Genomic DNA, 20,990 nt, shown 5'->3' on the forward strand with positions numbered 1-20,990 from the left:
AGATTGAAGACAATCTCCATCAAAATTCCAGTTGGGAGGCAGCCCGGGTGGCTCAGCTGTTTAGCACCTGCCTTCAGCCCAGGGCCTGATCCTGGAGACCCAGGATCAAGTCCCGTATCAGGCTCCCTGCATGGAGCCTGCATCTCCCTCTGCCTGTGTCTCTGCCTCTCTCTCTCTCTCTCTCTCTCTCTCTCTGTGTGTGTGTGTCTCATGAATAAATAAAATCTTTTAAAAAAAATTCCAGTTGGCAGGCAGCCTGGGTGGCTCAGTGGTTTAGTACTGCCTTCAGCCCAGGGCGTGATCCTGGAGACCCGGGATTGATCCCACATCAGGCTCCCTGCATGGAGCCTGCTTCTCCCTCTGCCTGTGTCTCTGCCTCATTCTCTCTCTCATGAATAAATAAATAAAATATTTTTTAAAAATTCCAATTGGCTCTTCTTTTGCAGATATTGACAAGATGATCCTAAAATTCATATGGAATTGCAAGAGACCCCAAAGAGTGAGTACAATCTTGAAAAAGAAGAACTAAGTTGGATGATTCACACTTCTCAATACAAAACTAGTCATCAAGCCAGTGTATGTTGGCATTAAGGTTAGGATATAGTCTGTTCTTGAGGAAGACAACAACGGACAAATGTTGCCTGATTCCTGGATAATGTTGAATGTGACAAAACCAGCGAGACACATTAAGATATTTCTCCTTTTCTTGAACTGTGAGGTCAACTATAAAACGATGAAGTCCGTAGTATAATAGGATATCTGCTAAGGTAAAGTTATATCCTGCAAGGTACACTTTATCTTCAAGATACGAATTAAGATCCTTCAACAGAGTGCGGATATCATCTTTATTGGAGTGTCCATCTACTCGAGTTACCCTGTATTCCAACCACTGCTGAACAATCGCTTTTTCTTCTGCAGTGCTCCCAAGCAAATATTCTTTGTTGGCCTGCTTGACAAGATGAGCTGCTATAGTTGTCAGTCCTGTTAGACTCGGACCATTGTTTGTTTGAAGAACTGGAATCTGGCGCTCGCCCTGAGCGCTGTATTTGTTCCCTTTACTCAGCCCCAGGGACTTCTCCCACAGCATCAACTCCGCGGCCGCCGCCATCTTCCGGCAGGAGATGCTCTAAGGTTAGGATAGATCAAGAGAATAGAACTAGGAATCCAGAAACAAACCATTATATTTATGATCAGTTGATTATCAACAAGGATGCCAAGACCGTTCAATGGGGAACGAAGTCTTGCGACAAAGACAACTGAATGTATACATGCACACCATTCACAAAGATCAAATAAAAATGGATCATAGACTTCAACGTAAGAGTTAAACTATAAAACTCTTAGAAGAAAACATAGGAGTACAGCTTCATGACCTTAAGTTAGGCAAAGTCTTCTTAGATATGACACCAAAAGCACAAATGGCAAATGAAAAATAGATCTATTAGATTTCATCACAATTAAAAACTTTTGTGGTACAAACAGCATCATCAAGAAAGTGAAAAGACAACCCAACAGTAGGAGATAATATTTGCACGTATCTCATAAAGGATTTGTATCCAGGATACATAAAGAATGCTTACAATCCGTGAACATAATAAAAAGACAAACAACTCAATTTAAAAATTAAGGATCTGAATAGACATTTCACCAAAGAAGATATACAAGTGGCCAATAAACACACAAAAAGATATTTAGCATCATTTGTTATGAGGGGAATATAAATGAAAACTACTAGATACCACTTCACACCCACTAGAATGGCTATAATTTTTAGAAAGAGACAATATTAAGTCTTGGAAAGCACGTGGAGAAAATGGAAAGCTAAGCATTGCTGGCGGGCATGTAAAATGATACAACAACTTTGGGGAAACAGTCTGGTGGTCTCTCGAAAGGTTAAAGGTACAGTGACCATATAATCCAGTGATTACCCTTCTAGGTATATACCCAAGAGAAATTAAAAGCTACATCCACACAAAAATGTGTACACAAATGTTCACAGCTGCATTATTCACAAGACCCTCAAAGCAGGAATGACTCAGATGTCCATCGACTGATGAATGGGTGAATAAAATATGGGATATCCATAAAATGGAATATTGTCTGACATGGAACAGAAATAAAGTTCTGGTATGCGCTACAATATGGAGGAGCCTTGAAACCATTATGCCAAGTGAAAGAAATCTGTCACAAAAGACCACGTATTGTATGATTCTATTAATGTGAAATTTCCTAAATAGGCAAATCCATAGAGACAGAAAGTAAATTAGTGGTTGCACCAGTTGGGAGAACAGTGTGGAGTGACGTGAATGGCTATGGAATTTCTTTTTGGGGTGAAGAAAATGTCCTGGAAGTAGATTGTGGTGAAGATCAACAACTATGAATATATTAAAACCTATTAAACTGTGCACTTCAGATGGATGAATTTTATGATGTGTTAATCATATCTCAATAAAACTATTTAAACAACAACAACAACAAAGGGTGAATCCTTGATTCCATGGTTAGAAGTTTACCCTGAAGCAATAATCACGAACAGGCTCAAAGATGTAGCTTATATCGCTCAGAATTCAGTTGCAGGAAGCAGAAATTACATTTACCGCTCTATTTATTATCATTATTATTTTTACTTTTCCCACTTTAAACAAAAAAGACATTTAATATGGGAAGTTGGGTTCTTGCAAAATTATGGGAAGATCTAGAGAGTGGACTGGGCCTCCAGGAGTGACTCAGAAAGTCCCCGTCATGCCGCCTACCCATGGGAGCTACTGCCTCCACCACAACCCAGAAGCTTGGGGCTGTTGTCTTCAGGAATTTGTCACATTAGCTTTAATGTAGGGATCAGATGGTGTTGACATCCTCATCACCACCCCTGGACACCCACAGGGTGGTGACTGGACACTGAGACCATGGCTGCAGAGAATCCTAATGACCTTCCACTGGCAGGAAACAGCCAGAGCAGGAAAAGAGACCTGCACCTCACTTTTATCTTCCATGTCTCACCCGTAGGCATTTAATGGGCATGACCTAACTGGTCTCCAAACCCTAGCTGCAAGGGAGTCTGGGAAATGCACCCTTCCAGCCCCTGCAGCACAGAAAGGCACATGGGAAGAGGTTGAAGTGTATGTTTTTTTGTTTTGTTTTTTAAGATTTTTTTTAATTCATGAGAAACAGAGAGAGAGAGGCAGAGACACAGGCAGCAGGAGAAGCAGGCTCCCTGCAGGGAGCCCAGTACTCCCTGGGATCCCAGGATCACGACCTGAGCCAAAGGCAGATGCTCAACCACTGAGCCACCAAGGGGCCCGAAAGTGGATGTTGAAGGAACCAACCTAGCATAACCAATGGCTTCAGGAATGACTGACTACTGTCAACCTAGTGAAAAATGGGAGACAACCCAAATGTGCCACAAAAGGGGTTTGATAAATTAGGCTTGGTCTATCAAGTCATGATCTAGATGACCAATGCACCATGATAATACACACGTGACTTGAAAACTGCTAGACACACACTGAAAAATAACAGATGACAAGATAGTCCTTATAGGCAGCTTTCTTTCATGAGAGCAGGAACCACACCTGTCTTGTCCACCTATGCGTCCCACATGCATGCGGCACAGAGCCTGGGCTTGGTAAACATTTGTCAGATGAGTGGAAGAGATTCTATTTTAAGTGTATATAAGTGAAAATTTATTTATATGTACATAAATTTACAAATACACATCAACTTTTTTTTTTTTTTTACAAATACACATAAACTTAAATATGATTTAGCAACATTGAAGGAAATACAACAAAATGCTAACAATTGTCCTCTCTGGGGGTGTTATTTTTTTTAAAGATTTATTTATTTATTATTTGAAAGAGAGAGTGTGTAGAGGGGAGGGGAAGAGGGTAAGGGAGAGAGAGAGAGAGAGAGAGAGAGAGAAAGAGAGAGAGAGAGAATCTCAAACAGGCTCCATGTTGAGCAGAGAGCTCGATGTGGGGCTAGATCTCATGACTGGAAGATCACAACCTGAGCCAAAATCAAGAATCAGATGCTTAACCAACTGAGTCACCCAGGTGCCCCTCCAATAATTGAAGTGGCTTTTACTTTCTTCTTTTGGCTCTTCTGTAGTTTATAAATTTTGAACAGTGAACACCAATTAGCATCAATGAGGAGAAAACCAGAGATGTTCTGTTAAAGCCACAGAAAGAAAACATGCCTGCCTCATTGCTCTGTCTCCCTCAGGGCCTGGCACAGAACTGGGCCCAGAGTGGCCCCAACTCATGAGTGCCCTTTCATTTGCTGCCTGAGCGATTTCTGGCTCTTTCTCAAGGAACCTGAGGGTAGAATTGAGCTCCTAAGATAATCCTGACTCTAACATGGTGATGGTTCTCCAGCGAAAAGTGGCCAAGTGCCAAAGCCACGTGACTCTTCCCAAGTGTGAGGCTTGAGTGCTTGTGGAGGCTGTGACAGGGTGAGGTCATGCTCAAAGGTCTTTAACAGTTGGATCAATGACTCAACCCTGCCCCTCCTGAGCATCTGTCAGGCCTTGGGGAGGTCTGCCGGCAAGGAGACCTGATGTCACTACTACCAGCTGGGCTCAGCCAGGCCAAGTGTTTGTGGGGACCAGAAAGGGGCGTCTGTCCTTCTTCAGGGCTCCTTGGTATTGCGAGGAGTTCCTAGTGCATGGTTTGTACCACCTTGATTTATACAGCTGTTGAGATCTTAGGGTCACATTAAGAGGAGCATAGGGATCAGAATGAGAAAAGTGAGAGTCTCTCTTAGCTCTGTGCTATCCGTCGCCACATCTGGGCGAGTGAGGCAGATTATCTGCCTGTTTCCCCATCTCACCAAGAGCCAGCTTCTGCCTCACACTTCCTGCCAGTGGACAGGATACCTGATAATGGCTGGTCTTCTTCCTCCTTGGGGCTTTAGTGGGGGTTGGGGGAAACCGCAGAATGCTTGATAGCCAGTGTCAGTGGATCACACCCATTAACCAGATGAGAACACTGAAGCTTCAAAGGGGAAGGGATGTGGTCAGGGTCACACAACCAGAAAAGGAACCTGTGGGGAGTGGGCTCCACTATCAGCTATGGCTTTCAGAAACTTCGGGTTAGGACTGGGGTGGGTGGGGGAGAAACACAGAGAGATGTCACAGAAGGATGGGAACTAATCCCCACCGGGAGAGTGTGCCTCACAGGACCTGCAAACACATCCCAGCCTCAGGCTCCGCCCTCTTAGAGAGACTCCTACTCATACTACTTCTGCCCCTGACCCACCATGGGCATCATTTCTCCCTTTGTCCTTGATTTGTTTAGCCTTAAAATTGGGCCAGGGATCATGATAATCATTAAATTCAAGCTCTAAAATCCCACCGTTAATAATGACACCATTATCTTCCCAAAACTCTGGGCTAACTACACCACTCCCCTGCTTAAAGGCTTTCCCATGGCTCCCTATGGCTTACCCTGAGCCTGGCATACAAGGCCTTTTGTCATCTGGACCTTATGAAGCTCTCCAGCCTGGACATTCCTTCTACTTCCCCCTAAAGTCCATCCATGCTGGGGGACTCCCCCTTCCCATACCCCTGAATGCCCAGATAGGTTTCTTTGCATGAAATGTTTCTCTTTGCCTTATCTGCCTGACAAACCCAGCTCATACTGCAAAACCCAGATTTTTTTTAAAGATTTTATTTATTTATTCATGAGAGAGAGAGAGAGAGAGAGGCAGAGATACAGACAGAGGGAGAAGTAGGCTCCACGCAGGGAGCCCGATGCGGGACTCGATCCCAGGACCCCAGGATCACGCCCTGAGCCAAAGGCAGGCGCTAAACCGCTGAGCCACCCAGGGATCCCTGCAAAACCCAGATTAAGTGTCACCTCCTCTGTGAAGCCTGCCCTGATCTGCCACACAGAAAGAATCCCTATCCCATCTGAGTTCTCTCAACCCCCAAGCCTCCTCTCAGCCCCCAAGCCTCTTCCACCACAACCCCAGTCTGTCCCCTAGTTTTATGAGTTTTATGAGTTTACACAGTGAGTGAATTCTAACCTACTTCCTCCAGTGACCTGACAATTCCTTGACAGCAGGAACTATGTCTTATTCATAGCTCACCTACAGGAGGTGCTCAATAAATGTTCATTAAATAACCTATCCAGTAAGTAAGTTGATCCCCAGAAACCTCTGCAATCTCTAACTCTGGGTCTCTGGGTGGTGTGAGCATTCTCTGGGCCTCCACATCCCTAGCGATAAAATTACAAGGCTGAACCCGCTGGCTTTGAGGGCATGACCTATCTCTCCCCACAAGCTGTGATAACTCAGAAACCTCAGTGATGCAATCAGCTCACTTAAGAGCTAGTTAGCTAATGAGGAAATTGGGAAAAGTTAAGCCATCTCTAAGATCACACAGCATCTAATGTGTGTTGGCCAAATCTTTACCCCGTCATTACTGAGTTTCCTCTGAGCTTACTACAGCCTACCACTCCGACGCACAACCATGCCCAAGTAACCACATCAGGGAAGAGCATCTCAGGCAGAGAGAACAGCTAAAGCAGAAGCTCTAAGCTGAGAACATGCCCGACGTGCTGCAGGAATGTCAGGGAGGGCAGCAGGGGGAGGATGGTAGGAGAGCAGGTCAAAGAACAACAGGGTCAGACTATGGATGTCTTGTGGGCCTGATAAGAACTTGGGCTTTGGGGCCTGGGTGGCTCAGTGGTTGAGCATCTCCCTTCAGCTCCAGCCATGATCCTGGGGTCCTGGGTTCGAATTCTGCATCAGGCTTCCCACAGGGAGCCGGGCCCCCCCTCTGCTTGTGTCTTTGCCTCTGTGTGTGTGTCTCATGAATAAATAAATAAAATCTTTAAAAAAAAAAGAACTTAGGCTTTAATTGGAGTGAAATGGGGAACCATCACAGGTTCTTGAGCAGAGGGGTGGCATGATCTGACATATTCTAAAGGGATCCCTCTGGCTGCTGTATGGATGGAAGGAGAGGGGAAGGGACAAGAAAGGAAGCCCAGAGACCTGGTTCAGGTGACAGACACCAGTGGCTCTGACCAGAGTGGCGGCAGCAGAGGCTGAAAGAGAGGCTCAAATCCTGAAGATATTTGAAAGGTAGAATCATCAGGACTTGCTGACATATTGGTGGGGCCTGAGCAGGTGGCATGGGGAGAGTCAAGGGTTGTTTTTTTTTTTAAGATTTTTAAAATTTATTTATTCATGAGAGACACAAAGAGAGAGGCAGAGACATAGGCAGAGGGAGAAGCCTCTGATGTGGGACTCGATTCCAGGATTGAGTCATGACCTTAGCCAAAAGCAGATGCTTAATCACTGAGCTACCCAGGTGCCCTGAGACTCAAGGATGACTCCAAGGTGTGAGGCCGGAGCAGATGGAGTGGTGGCATTTCCATCCACTGGGAAGGGCGGCTCTCGAGGCGCAGGTCGGGGTTCCATCGGAGAGTCGAGGACGCAGAAACCTGAATCTAGAATTTAGGAGTGAGGATAAGCCTGAAGACGTGGGAGTCATCAGTACACAGACAAGGTCTAAAGTCACGAGGCTGACTGTGCTGCTCCTGGGATTGGCATGAGGGTTGAGGGAGGTGAGGGATGGACAACGTAGATCCCAGGGTATGGTCAGTGGTTAGCGAATGATGGCCACACAGCTGGTGACGTGCTGGCTGTGGGAGGGGCACGTGGTCCTGGGGTGAGACTGGGAAGGACAGACAAGCACAAGGAACAGCAGAGGCAGAGGCACGAAGGTGTGAACAGGGCCCCAACACCTCCGTAGCCCGGGGCCCCATCCTCTCCGGCCTGGACACTAACAGCAGCCTCTGCCCTGCTCTCCCTGTGTCCTCACTCACACCCCAGGGAACAACTGACTTCTTCCAGGGGAAAGGCATTTTGCAAAAAGCATGGATTTTGGAGCTGGGCAGGCCTGGTCCTGGGCAAGTGCATCAGTTTCCCCACCTGTAACAGGGCAGGCCACGGAAAGGCTTTTAACAGAAGCTACTGGAGGTAGCTGAGCCGGCATCTGCTGCTCCCTGTGGACCTGGGAGGGAAGGTTAATGAAGGCCAAAGCCCTGCTTGGCCCCTGTCTCTCAGGATACCACAGTGGATGGCCTATCTGAATGCCAGCAAGGCGATTCCAGTGGCTTTCTTGGACCTCCTGGTCCAGAAAGATGCACTTTTCCCAGGGCTACTAATGGCAGCCAAGAGGGGGTGGGGAGTAGAGGTGCCCTTTGTGGTCAGCTGGCAAAAGAATGTGTCAGAACTCAGGACCAGGGGCCTGAAGAAAGGGACAGATGGAATGGGAACCAACCTGCAGACCCCAGGGCCCAACCTGGCTCCCAAAGTTCCACCCATGACCGTGGGCAAGCCCCTTGCTCTCTCTGACCCTCACCCTTCCCATCTGGAAATTGGGGTACGGGGCCATTCATCAGACTGACAGAGCACTCCTGGAGAGAATGACAACATAGGGTCTTTGTGCAGCCAGTGGGGCTGGAAACAAGCCAACACAAAGCGATAATGTGCATAAATGTTCTCCATGCGGAGCTGGCACAGTTGGGGCCTACTGACGCCGGCATCCTCTCTCACACGCCCAAGGGAACAAAAGGAATTGAGGTCCTCCAAGCCCTTGGGAATAGTAGGAGTCATAAAAATAGCCAACATTTGTACAGCTTTTCCTGGGCCCAGTGCTGTCCCCGGCACTAACTCATATATTCCTGAGTCTGGGAGGTTGATGCTCTCGTTATGCCCATTTTTGGGGGGTGAGAAAACAGGTACAGAAATGGGAAGGCACCTGCAAAAGTTCATGCAGCTGGAAGCTGGCTGACCCTAAAGCCCGCTGTCGGCTCTGCCGCTGGGCTCCCTGATAAGCCAGGATACTGCCCTGAGCACCCACGGAGGGTGGTGACCCGGGATGAAGGTAGGTCCTGATGTGGGATTTGTCCTCACCTGAGATGGGGCATCAGTCACCTCCCTCTTTCCACTTCTCTGTCCCCCAGCAAGCCAACCACCCACCTCCACCAGGAAAAGACAGGGTTAATCTTATTTCAGCCTTCAAAAAAAAAAAAAAAAAAAAAAGACCCCAACCTGTCAGGTCTGGTTTAGAGGCCTGAACATTCTGAAAATATTGACAAAGCAAGGGGGCTGCCTCCGTGAGAAGATCCTCAGCGAAAGGGGAGATGCTAATCCAATGTGACAGGGGTATTTTTATCTTAGGCCAGGAAAGCAGAAAGTGCAAATTGCTCCTTTGGGGGTCAACCAGCTGTGTGGCAGCTCTGAAGCCCTCTGTGGGGGCTGTGGTGGGGTGAGTGCTGGGGTCCCCTCCCCCACCAGCTCTATTTCCCTGGAATTGTTTATCAGAAAACCAAGCCTTGACGACTCTGCTCTTACAGTCACAGCATGTGGAAAGCACAGACTCTAGAAGCATCAGAAATTCATTATTTGGTCCAATGTTGTCATTTCTCAAGTGGCCAAACTGAGGCTGGCAAAAGACAATGAAGCCCTGATTTTATCAACCATCTATCAAAGACCATGGGTTAGAACCTTGCATTTCAGAGCTGCTGCCCTCTCATCACTGCAACTAGGGATCTAGAAAGGCAGCTGTGGCTCCCTCATGACTTCGATTTGGATTCAGGTCCCTGTTGTATGGTCCAGAACAGGTTATTTAGGCTCTCTTAGCCCGTGTCCTCAGTAAAATGAGGACAATAATCTCTAAACCCCACAGAGTTGTGGGGAGAATGACAAGAAGGAAGTGTGGTTGCACCCATTCAGCTCGTTGGTTGCATGAACAGGCACAGACTCAGGGCAGCTTAATAACCCAAAACTCAAATGGAAGGAGGTGGGGATGGCTCACAGGTATTTATCCAAAGGAAGACCCAATGTCCCAGGAGAGGTTCTAATTGGCTGAGTTTGGGTCCCAGGTCTGCCCTTTACTCCTGTTGGGTAGGGCTACTGATTGACAGCCCACTAAACTTATAGAAAAGGGCAGTTACCTAGAAGCCACCCCATGGACAAGCTGTACAAAAAGGGGTCCATGAACTTGTGGAGACCCGTGTGCATTGGAGTTTATTATTCTGGACACTAAGGTCTACCCTTTCAGGAATGAGGTCAACCTTCCCACCTCCTGTGACATTGAGACACGGTGACTGCAGGCCCCCCTTGGATGGGAAGGTGTGGCTTCAGGCTAAGTGGGTCAAGCTGAGTATTGCTTCAGACCTCCACGCATTCGGTTGGGGCAGACAGTCACTCAAGTGGCTCATCAAACAGGCAGGAGAAACAAGTGGTCGGTTCAGCCAGACAAATGTTCGATTTAGTCAGACAAGCTCAGCCACTGCCCTAGAGGGTCATTTATTTCCATGAAAGAAAAGTGTGTTTGATTCTTATTGACTGAACTGGGTGTGTCAGGCAGACAACCAATGACTCAGGCTAAGGGGGTGGGGGTGGGGCAGAGATGCTGGGGAGGGCTGCAGAATCTGGTGGTTCATCCCAAATGGGAGCTTAGCAGGCACTCACCACAAGCCTTAACTCCCTTTGCATGAAATTCTAGCAAGATTGCTTATAAGCGTGGACTTCAGAGCACCCTCTGCCCCTCCCAAGCTGATTGACTTTGGGCAAGTCCCTTCACTGCTCTGACCCTCTTTCCAACTAAGCAAACGATTTTTCAAGCACTTTCTTTGAGTGTATGTGCATGTGTGTGTGTGTGTGTGTGTGTGTGTGTGTGTGTGTGTAGGGGTGCTCCAGAAACCTTGTATAACACGTAAGTAGGGCTGTGGAGCAAACGGAAAATCAGTGCACAGTCCTCAAAATTCTGAATTTCAGATGTAGGAGCTCTCATGATGAATTTCCTCTTTATTCATGTGCTGGGTTTGTGGGTTTGATTTTGTTAAGTTTGTGCCAATATTGACAAAGGTATTTTAAGGGTTGGCTGTGCACTTTTTTTTCTTTTTTTCGGCACACTTCTGTTCTCTTTTATCTCTAGCTATAGTTTTTCTACCTACTTTGCCAAAATTTCTTTGTTTTAGAGTATTTCCATTTTTATAAAAGCTTGACTCTAAGTTTAAAATGGATGATTCTTTTCTTTTGAAAAATCAATCTTTAATGACCTAAGAGATATGTAAAAACATTTCCCCACTTAACAATTTTTCAACTTCCAGAGAATTCTGAAACCACTTTAATACTGCCGCCCACCCTCCCAGTCATGGCCCCCAAACCCCTCCCACCACTGTCAGCAATCTGGAGTGGACTTTTTCAAATCTTCTGTATACTTGTATTTACATACTTTACATATATTTCCTTATATGTTCTCATAGAAAGTGAACAGTCATGTGGAAGTCACTCCCCACATAATATTCTGCCATTTCTTCTCCTTGCTCAACATTATGACTTGGAGTTTATTCCACGGCTGTGAGCAGAAGGCTACCTCTTCCTTTTTTCAACTGTCAGCATTCCTGGGCCCTAAGGTTGTGGCCAATTTGTCATAGGAGAAAATACTCTAAAGACCCTCCCTGTCCATTTCCCTTGGGCACACATGCAAGTGCTTCTGTTAGGCTTTTTTTTTTTTTTTTTTTTTTTTTTTTTTTTATGATAGTCACACACACACACAGAGAGAGAGAGAGAGAGAGAAAGAGAGAGAGGTAGAGACATAGGCAGAAGGAGAAGCAGGCTCCATGCACCGGGAGGCCGACGTGGGATTCGATCCCGGGTCTCCAGGATCACGCCCTGGGCCAAAGGCAGGCGCCAAACCGCTGCGCCATCCAGGGATCCCTGTTAGCCTTTTGATATGAGAGTGGAGTACTATTTGCAAAAAATTGCAAAGCTTTTTCTTGACTTTTTGTTTGTTTTTAAATCAACTACTATTTCTAAAAACCATGCTATTGAGATATGATTCATACCCAATAAGATTCATCAATTTCCAAGTACATAGTTCAGTGGGTTTTGGTATAATCACAGATTTGTACAACTATCAGCAAATCTGATTTTATTTTATTTTTTTTAAATTTTTATTTATTTATGATAGTCACACACACACACACACAGAGAGAGAGAGAGAGAGAGAGAGAGAGAGAGGCAAAGACACAGGCAGAGGGAGAAGCAGGCTCCATGCACCGGGAGCCCGACGTGGGACTCGATCCCGGGTCTCCAGGATCGCGCCCTGGGCCAAAGGCAGGCGCCAAACCGCTGCGCCACCCAGGGATCCCAGCAAATCTGATTTTAAAACATTTTCTTCACCCCCCTCCAAAGAAACCTCAAATCCATCAGCAATGACTCCTCAATCCCCTCTCCCTTCAGCTCCTGACAACCAGGAATCTACTGTCTGTGTCTACGGATTTGCCTATTCTGGGCATGTCATGTATATGAAATCACACAATATGTGGTCTCCTGTGACTGGCTTCTTTCACAGAGGGTTATGGTTCTGAAATTCATGTTGTAGCACATGTCAGTACATCTTGCCTTTTTATTGTCAAATAGTCAACCACTCTTTTTGACGGCTTATTTGCTACCAGGCATAGTGTCAATCCTCACAGAAAGCCCATGAAGGGTCACTATTGTTCTTGTCCCTGTTGTACAGATGAGGAAGCCAGGGCTTGGAGAAGTGCCTTGACTTACCCATGATCACACACCAAAGTAAACCGAGATGAACCGGGGTCTCTTGGGCACTCAAGCCTGTGTCCTCATGCCTCTGGGTCATTGTCATGAATGCTGAAGATTGCCTTGTACGGCTGGACAGAGTGAGCTGGGCTATTTACCCAAAGCCAACAATCCCGGGTGTGACCATAGTTCAAGCTCCTGTGTGGCTTGCTTGCTCATGCAGCTTTTTGAGTGCATCTCTCTTTTTCACTCACTCTTTCTCTCTTTTTGTTTCAGCACCGTATCTAGTGCTTTTTTGCTCTGATCCTTATTTCTCAACTTCTAATCTTTGGGGGCTGTCGTATCAGGCTAGGATATCACCTCTTAGTTAGGACTGTATGCCAAGTAAGTGATAATGGGTGGCGAGTCTGGTCTGAAGTGGGTTTTCCCATGAGTAGAGCAAATCTTGCTGCCTGAAATGGTCAGGAATCTGCTCTCCAAAAGGCCAACAACTCTCTACTCCCTGGGGTATCTGGAGAGTTAACAACTGAAACTACTCAGTGGGGTCAAGGATAATAGGATTATAGAACACACTTTCTCCTTGGGAGGGGCTTTCACTTCCTCTTCGGATCTCCTCCTCATAGCCCAGTAGGTTATTAGGGGTTTGGAGTCTCTTTTTGTTAGGAGACTCAGGCTTGAGCCCCCACAGCCAGTAAGAGGGGGCCGGGGTTGGAGCCTGGGGTCGTGGGACCCAGGTCAGTCCCTGCCACACCAGCTCACCACTGGTCCCATCATCCACACGCCACTCTGCTCCCTGGGAATTGCAAGTTAAATAAAAAACAACTTTCTATCTTTTCAAAATTGGGAACAGAGGTACAGGGCCAGAATTTACGTTTGTATCGTGTTTGGAGGCCCCACTCCAACTCTTCTGTAACTTGCTGTGTGGCCTGGGGAAAGTTGTTTGCCCTCCCTGAGCTCAGCAAGGGGTCTTTCTACTCCTGGGATTGGAGGAGATGTAAGTTGGGCCCAAACATCTCATTTCTGGTGGACACAACAAGAATTGAGAGAGGCCCCAGCACCACACCCTGGCTCTCCTGGTCCTGCCATGGGCAACTGGCACCATACATCCTGCCAGTCAAGACTCTGGAGTTAGCTCAGGCTTGAGCGAGTCTCTCTCTTCCTCTCTCTCTCTCATTCTCTCTCACTACCACAGGTCACTTACTCACTCAACAAACATTTATTGAGCAGGTGGGTGGAGGGAGACAGATGCATATACTGGTCCTTATTCACGGCGGGCTGTGACAGTGCCCTGCCGGTGGGGAAAGGAAGTCCTGGTGTGGATGGACTCTGGGAGGAGGTGGCTTCTGGGAAGGGCATAGAGCTTGGGTGAAACTTCCGAGAGATCAAGGCGGGAGGGCGTCCCAGGCAAAGGGTGTGGCTCGAGCAAAGACCCAGAGGCAGATAACCTCGGGGTGTGTCTGGGGCCAGTGGTGTGCCTGGTGAGGCTGGAGGGTGCAGATATGCGTGATGAGATTGGAGGGTATGTTGGGCCAGATCTGTCCTCCGAAAGCCAGGCAAAGAGCTTGACTTGGCCCCGAGGTATTTCAGCAGGGAGGGGCCGTACAGACAGCTCCTCAGAAGGCTCCTTTTGGCCCCACGGCTCCCCTCATCATCACGGCAGTCCTGTGAGTTCTGGCCTGTGATTCCTGCTTTCACAGAAACTGAAACTGGAGCCCCACCAAGGGGAACCAAAGTGGCCACAGTCACAGAGCTAAGAGGCATTGTGAGGGCAGAGCTACAGACAAGATGTCTGGGTCAGTGCTTCCACCTGTAAAATGGACACACTGGGAGGGCCCTTCCCAGTCGGGCACTCTGTTCTCTGCTCCCCATCCCCAGGCCACCTAGATCCCAGCCCTAGACAGGCCACCAGTTGAAAGGTCACGCCTGTGCCTTGACATTTTCGTAAGTCCCCTGTCCTAATACCGCTACCTCACCCCATTCCACCTCAGGGGAGTCTGGCCCTGCTCTCCCCTGGGCTCCCTCATGCCAGACACTGCTCATCTGTCATTAGTCATCAGTTGGTAGAAAAATTGAGGCCTTCAAATGCCCTATCATGGTCCCACCCACTACTGCCCTGCCCTCCCTCTCTTTCCAGCTCAGCCCTCCAGGGCCATCTCTGGCCTGGGGATCCCTTGTCCTTGGGGAAATGGCTGAGTCCAACCAGGGCCTAGGAGCCCCGCTGTGATGTGTGATCTCAGGCAGTTTACCCAAACTCTCTGAAGCTTATTCTTTTCTTTCTTTCCTTCCTTCTTTCCAAAGCTTCAAAGAAATCAGTCATAAACTTTTGAATAGGAAAATCTCTAAACTCTTCTACATTCTGAATTTTTTCTGCTGAATGATCAGCAGAAAAATGGGCAATCACAGAAAACAGAAATATCAATAAACATATAAGGTGATAGTCAACCATTCTTCCTTCAACTCTCTCTGACTCAACCCTCCTTCTCTCATGCCATAAACATTTATTGAACCTACACCAGGCACCATGGCTCAGAAGCATGGACCCCTGCCCTCGGAGGCCTCACTTGCCAAGGACTGTAGGACTGAACATGACCCAGGCCCCTGAGGCCCCACCCCAGGGGGGCCATGTGGAATAGGACAGCCCTCTGAACCATGGAAGAGCCAGCACAGGCTTTTGAATCAAGCCCGAGTTCCAAGCCCCCACTTCCTGACTGTGTGACCCTGGGCAAATCACTTCCCTGCTCTGAGCATCAGTTTCCTTATTTAACAAATGATGAAGACCATACTGTGAGGTTTAAATGCCACAGCGGACTGGTCAGGGGCTATTCAAAAGTTCTCAAACTTCATCTTTGTCTCTACCTTGAGGCTTGGAGATCCTTAGGGAGGCGAAGGAATGATCTCTTTAATAGTGGGGTTTAGGCATCTGTCAGTGACCCTGGCTACAAGACTTACCTAGACTGTGGGGAGTTTGAGCACCTCTACCCTGAATGTTCTACATTGCCTGCAACCTGCTTTACTTACACATAAGACTATCCCTTTTATGAAAGAAGGGGAGTCCTGATTCTTGATGGTATCATCATTAAAAAAAAACCTTAGGTAACATTTATTGGGCACTTGCCATTGTGCCTAGTACTGAACAGACTTTATCTCTGATCCCCAGAGGTGGGGCTCCTTGTTATACCCATTTTGTAGAGGAGGAAACCAAGCCTCAGAGAAGTCTAGTAATTGCCCAGAGTCACACACAGCCAAGAGTGATCTCAGGTGCTCCCCATCTGACCATTGCATGGCACTTCTCCCGCAGAGGATGATGAAGAGCCCTGCCTATACTCTTTGAAGACCTTGAGCCCATTATCACCTGCTCTGGGCCTCTGTTTTTCCTTTAGTAAAGTGGAGTTTTGAATACTTACTTGTCCAATAAGGGAAAACAAGGCAGGGTTTCCCAGCCCCTCTGAACAAACAGGAAAACTGAAGCCTAGAGTGGGGCAAGGGGCCCCCTGGTCACCAGGCCTGGAATTCACGTGTTTAGGCCCAGCTTGGGCTCTGGCCCCTGCCTGCCATTTCCTGGAAACCAACTGACCCCAACTGTCCCTTGATTGCTCAAGTCACTGCATCACTCAGGTGGCCACAGTTCTCTGGAAAGGGGAGAGGAAGGAAGAAGAGGCAGCTATTTGGGTCAGGGACAGGCCCAGGGCTCTGTGCCAAGCCCCTTACCAGTAACAGCCTGAGGGGTATTCTGAAAAGACTCAAGTGGGTTCCTGTCCTCCAGGGAGCTCCCAGAAGCAACAAAGGGAAATTAGTCCCAAGTGAAGAAAAACCCATTTCCAAACAGAAAATAGCAGACAAAAGCAAAATCTACCCTTTCGATTGGGACAGGGAAGGGCAGGATTGTAGAAAAATGCAGCCTGCAGAGCTTCTTTTGCAAAGCCTGACTGTGCTCGGGCCTCCTGTTTCTCTTTGAGCTCACCTGTTCCTCCTGGCCAGGTTTTGGGACACAGGCATTTTTGTTCCCAAACTCAGGGACTCCAGTTGTCAAGTGCTCCTTATCTACTAGCTGTTCAACCTCAGTCATTTGGGTGGAGTCTTACTCCAGGTCCCCATTTTACAGAGGGGAAACTGAGGCTCAGAGAGCCCAAATCCCTGTCCGTGGCCACACAACTGTTCTGGGTCAGAGTGGGACTCAAAACTGGGTTTCTTGGGGATCCCTGGTGGCTCAGTGGTTTGGTGCCTGCCTTTGGCCCAGGGCATGATCCTGGAGTCCCGGGATTGAGTCCCACGTCGGGCTCCCTGCATGGAGCCTGCTTCTCCCTCTGCCTGTGTCTCTGCCTCTCTCTCTCTCTCTCTCTCTCTGTGTGTGTGTGTGTGTGTGTCTCATGAATAAATAAGTAAAATATTTAAAAAAAAAAGTTTTCTTGACTGACACCCACTCACCTTGCTTCTCCCTCTGATCTCTTACCAGTTGCAGGAAAGAGTTTTTGTAACAACATCTGCATATCTATAAAATGGGGGCAATTACAAGGTTCCCTCACAGGGTTATATTTTATGGGTCAGCCCTGGGTTATGGGTTTGCTCACTGAGACCCCGGGCAGAGCCCACTGGGCCCAGGGACAAACATCCACTAAAGGAACATGGGTTTATTCCTTGCACTGTGCCACACAGGAATGAAACAAAGGCCAGTTTGGTAGTCGAGATCCAACGGTAGATAAGGAATTTGTTCTAGAAAAAAGACAACAACTGGGGGAGGCAGCCAGGCCCCAGTCTCTCCAGGGACCCTCCCTGCTCAGGTCTCATGGCAGGTAAGAAGCACAGAAGGCTGGGGAGCTAGAGACACACAGCTAGGGTGCTGGGGTCCAGGGGCCAGAGGCTGAGTCCCTGGAAGTTTGGCTTTGGTCCCTTCTGACACATGGTGGATCTGCAAGGAAGCTCAATGAAGTGGGGGGGAGGGGGAGGACGGGTGGTGAGAGGCGTAAGTGGCCCAATGGGTGCATGGATGTTGAGGGGGGGCTGAGGGGTGGATGGGAGTGTCAGATCATAGCTTGGCTACCGGAAGAGGTGTGGGTGTACCTGTCTTCGTGGGCCTGTCTGCACGTCTGCACCTGAGTCCGCGTCTGCGTGTGGGTCCCTCTGAGTATGTGCAGGCTCGTGTGTCTACGGGTGCCCCGTTCTGCTTCTGTGTCCACACCTGGTGATGATGTGTCAGTGTCTGTGAGGTCTGTCTGTGAGCTGGGTGCACCTGGACACCTGCTTATCTGTGGGTGGCTCTGGATGGGGACCCAGCCATGTGTATCTGGCTGTATCAATGTCCTGGCATGTGTCTCTGATTGCGTGTGTGTGTGTGTGTGTGTGTGTCTGATTCTAATCTGATTTTGCGTTCATGTCACAGTGTCCGTGTGTCGGGGTTTGTCTGTTGTATCTGCTGGGGTGTGTCTGTGCCACTGAGTGTCTACATCCCAATGCCTCTGATTGTGTGTCTGTGTCCCTCTATATCTATATATGAATATCTGAGATGTTCACTCAAATATCTATATATTTGAGTGAATGTGTGTGTGTACACACACGTGTGTCTTCTGGATCTGGGTTTGATCCATGTCTGTGTATCCAGGTAAGCTGTGTCCTGCTGCAACTCTGTGTCTGTACCTGCGTGTGTACATCTCTGTGCCTAAGTGTCTCTATTACCTGAGGTCTGATTATGTGTCCAGGTGTGCCTGTGTGTCCCGGTCTAATTGCATCTCGCTGTCCCCTTGCTGCTCTATCCACTCCCCCAGGGGGCGCCCTTGCCCATCCACTGCTCCCTCCCTCCCTCGGGCTCCTGCCCCTGGGGGCACCCTAACTGGCGGAGCGGGGCAGCCGAGAGCTTGGGCCCAGCCTGGGCAAAGGTGGCCCCACCAGGTCCCCGCCTTCGGCGGCGGCCCCGCCCCCTGCCCGCCCAACAAGGGCTATAAGTTCACATCTCTCCCAGGCTTGCCAGTGCTCGCCCGACAGTGGTCGCACTTGCAGGGTCCAGCCACCAGGCAGAGGAGCCACCACCACCACCTGACCATGGCCGAGGGTGAGTATGAGGGTCAGCGCTGCCACCACTGGGGTGCCCTGCACCTGGCCATTCCTCCCCAGTCTCAGTGGTCCTGCCTCTGCCATGGGAGGGGAGTGATAAACACCTGGCGGGGGGGCGGGGGGGGGCTCAGTCCCTAAGTCCCCAGTTTGGGAGTGACGGGAAGGCAGGGCTGTGTGAGAAGCGCCTGGGTCCCAGTCCTGGCCCAGCTTGGGCCCTTACTTTCCCCATCCCCAGGGCAGGATCATTAACCCCTGCCTCCCTGGATCAGACGAGGCAACATGAAGGTGTGTTGTGAACTGTAAAGTACTGGGCCACTGAATCGCTGTCTCTTGTCCTCAGTGAGTGAGGCTGGGTCCTTGCTGCGTGCCCGGCGGCACAAAGCTATGTGGAGGGGTCTGGCCTGGCCTCAGAACACTTGGCTTTGGTTAGCTCCTGCCAGCTGGGAGGAGGTGTGCACGTCCTCCGTAGTGGTGTGCAAGCGATGCCTGGCCGACTCCTTGGCCCCGGTGGCCAGAGAAGAGGTTCCAGCACCTGATGGGGACCTGGGCTGAAGGCAGACCTGCTCTCTAAGGTCCCTCCAGCCCTCCGGTTCTGCAACTCTGGTCTTTGGCCACTTGTTGATTCTCAATTTTCCCTCCTGTAAAATGGATGGCACTGCCAGCTCTTGATATATCTGTGAGAGCCTTGAGGAGTGGAGAAGGGGCGTGATTAGTTTCTTACCTGCTCCCCGCCCCCCTACACGCACATGCACATGCGCGCGCGCGCACACACACACACACACACACACACAGGGGCAGGGAGGGATTTCTGCAGTGGAGGTTGTCAGTGCACTAATGCTGCTGGCCCCTGTGGGGTGGCTAACTCTTGGGTCAAGTCCATTTGAAGATGGTCTCTGCACACGGCGGTCCCTGGAAGGAGGTGCCGGAGGGGGGAGAAGGAATGTGAGGAGGGACGTGGGGGGGGCAATGGAGAAGGGAAGGGAGGGAGGAACCAGGACCTGCCTGACCTGCTGTATGACCTTGAGTCCCCTCTGTCCCTCTCTGGGATCTGCTCCCCAACATATGGGATTGAAAACCAGCTCAGTGCTGGCCGTAATGGGTGACCTAGGTGGCCACTTGTCTGCACTGCATTTTCCCATCCCTGTCCCCAAGAGAGACTCCATGGGGCCGGGAGACCCTGGAGGTGCCTGTTGTGATAAGCTATGTGCCCTCTTACCGCGGTGGCTACTTCCTACAGGGGTCCCACTGGCCTGGAAGACCTCGGGTCCTTTCTCAGTGCAGAAATCCTGTGATCTTATTGCTCAGTGTTTTCTGTACCTTTGGAGCTGGGTGTGATTTCTGGAAATCCTTCTTCAGACAATCGCCCAAGAAATCACCCCACCTGCCCCAGCCCAGGAACTGACCATCTCTGTCTGGTCTCCCAAGAGACAATGGTGGTCTCTTTCCTGCTTAAACTTCCTGGGATAGAAGTTTCCAGAAACAGTGTTTCCCCACCCCAGCAGGGCAGCAGGAAGTTTTCCCTGGAGGCGGGGGAGGTCCCACATCTGAACAACACAGGGGTGGAAGGAGGGGAAGGAAGGAGTGGGGGGATGGAGGACGAACCCTGAGCTGTGAATGAGGTGGTTTCCAAGTGCAGGATCCCCAACCTACAGCCCTGCATTCAAATCCCGAGGCCTCCGCTTGCCGTGGGACCTCCCTCTGCGCCGTGGAGGGGTGCTTGTACCTGTGTGGGCAGAGTGGCTGTGAGGTGTGAGTGGAGATGAGCCATGTCAGAGCCCTCCCTCAGCAGTCACTGGATGCTCTGGGATATTCCTTGGCAGAAGGCAAGGGACCCGGGTCGATGCCCCAGTGGAAGGACCCAGTTGCTGGGTGACTGTGGGCAAACCGTGCCCCTGGCCTCCGCTGGACCACACACTCTCCAAAGAACCCACAACTCTTCCTAATCGTGACCTTGAGCTGGTCAAGATTTATGAGGTTTGCGCTTCCCTCAGACCTCCACTACCACCGCGGCCTCCACCCTGGTCTTCAGTTCCCTCTGAAACTATAAACAGAGCTTTCACATGCCCGACTTGTGCCCTGGGCCAGGCCTTGGGGAAAGGGTGCACAACCTCCCCTCCTAGTCCTCACAGTGGCCTTTTGAGACTTCAGAGGAGGCCCAGAGAGGGAGAGAGACCTGCCCAGGATCACACAGCAGCACAGCAGGATCAAAATGTAGGTCCAGAAGACGCCCAACCCCCCGTCATTTTAAAAACCTTTTTTTATGGAGAATGCTGAACATAGATCAAAGTAGAGAGAAGTTTAGAATAGTTTTTTAAAAATCAGGATCCAGGGCAGCCCGGGTGGCTCAGTGGTTTAGCACCGCTTTCTGCTGGGGGCGTGAT

General features: G+C 49.3%; 2 protein-coding genes across 2 annotated transcripts in view; one reads left to right on the plus strand and one right to left on the minus strand.

The window, feature by feature from the left end:
- Positions 1–559: 559 nt before the first annotated feature.
- Positions 560–1,113, minus strand: LOC129522272 (eukaryotic translation elongation factor 1 epsilon-1-like). Its single transcript, XM_055344408.1, has one exon. The coding sequence runs from the start codon at positions 1,106–1,108 to the stop codon at positions 560–562; it is 549 nt and encodes a 182-aa protein (XP_055200383.1). The 5' UTR covers positions 1,109–1,113.
- Positions 1,114–18,518: 17,405 nt separating this feature from the next.
- Positions 18,519–20,990, plus strand: part of TGM2 (transglutaminase 2) — a 31,265-nt gene continuing 28,793 nt past the window's right edge. Inside the window, exon 1 of the mRNA XM_055307723.1 lies at positions 18,519–18,607. Within this exon, the coding sequence (XP_055163698.1) occupies positions 18,598–18,607 (10 nt within the window). The 5' untranslated portion in view covers positions 18,519–18,597. The remainder of the gene's footprint in view (positions 18,608–20,990) is intronic.

The sequence above is a fragment of the Nyctereutes procyonoides genome, unplaced genomic scaffold (assembly GCF_905146905.1).
Source record: "Nyctereutes procyonoides isolate TBG_1078 unplaced genomic scaffold, NYPRO_anot_genome, whole genome shotgun sequence".
Taxonomy (NCBI): Eukaryota; Metazoa; Chordata; class Mammalia; order Carnivora; family Canidae; genus Nyctereutes; species Nyctereutes procyonoides.

What these genes read in the sequence shown, in the direction of transcription:
- LOC129522272 (XM_055344408.1), bottom strand. Translation starts at nt 1,108, where the DNA reads ATGGCGGCGGCCGCGGAGTTGATGCTGTGGGAGAAGTCCCTGGGGCTG.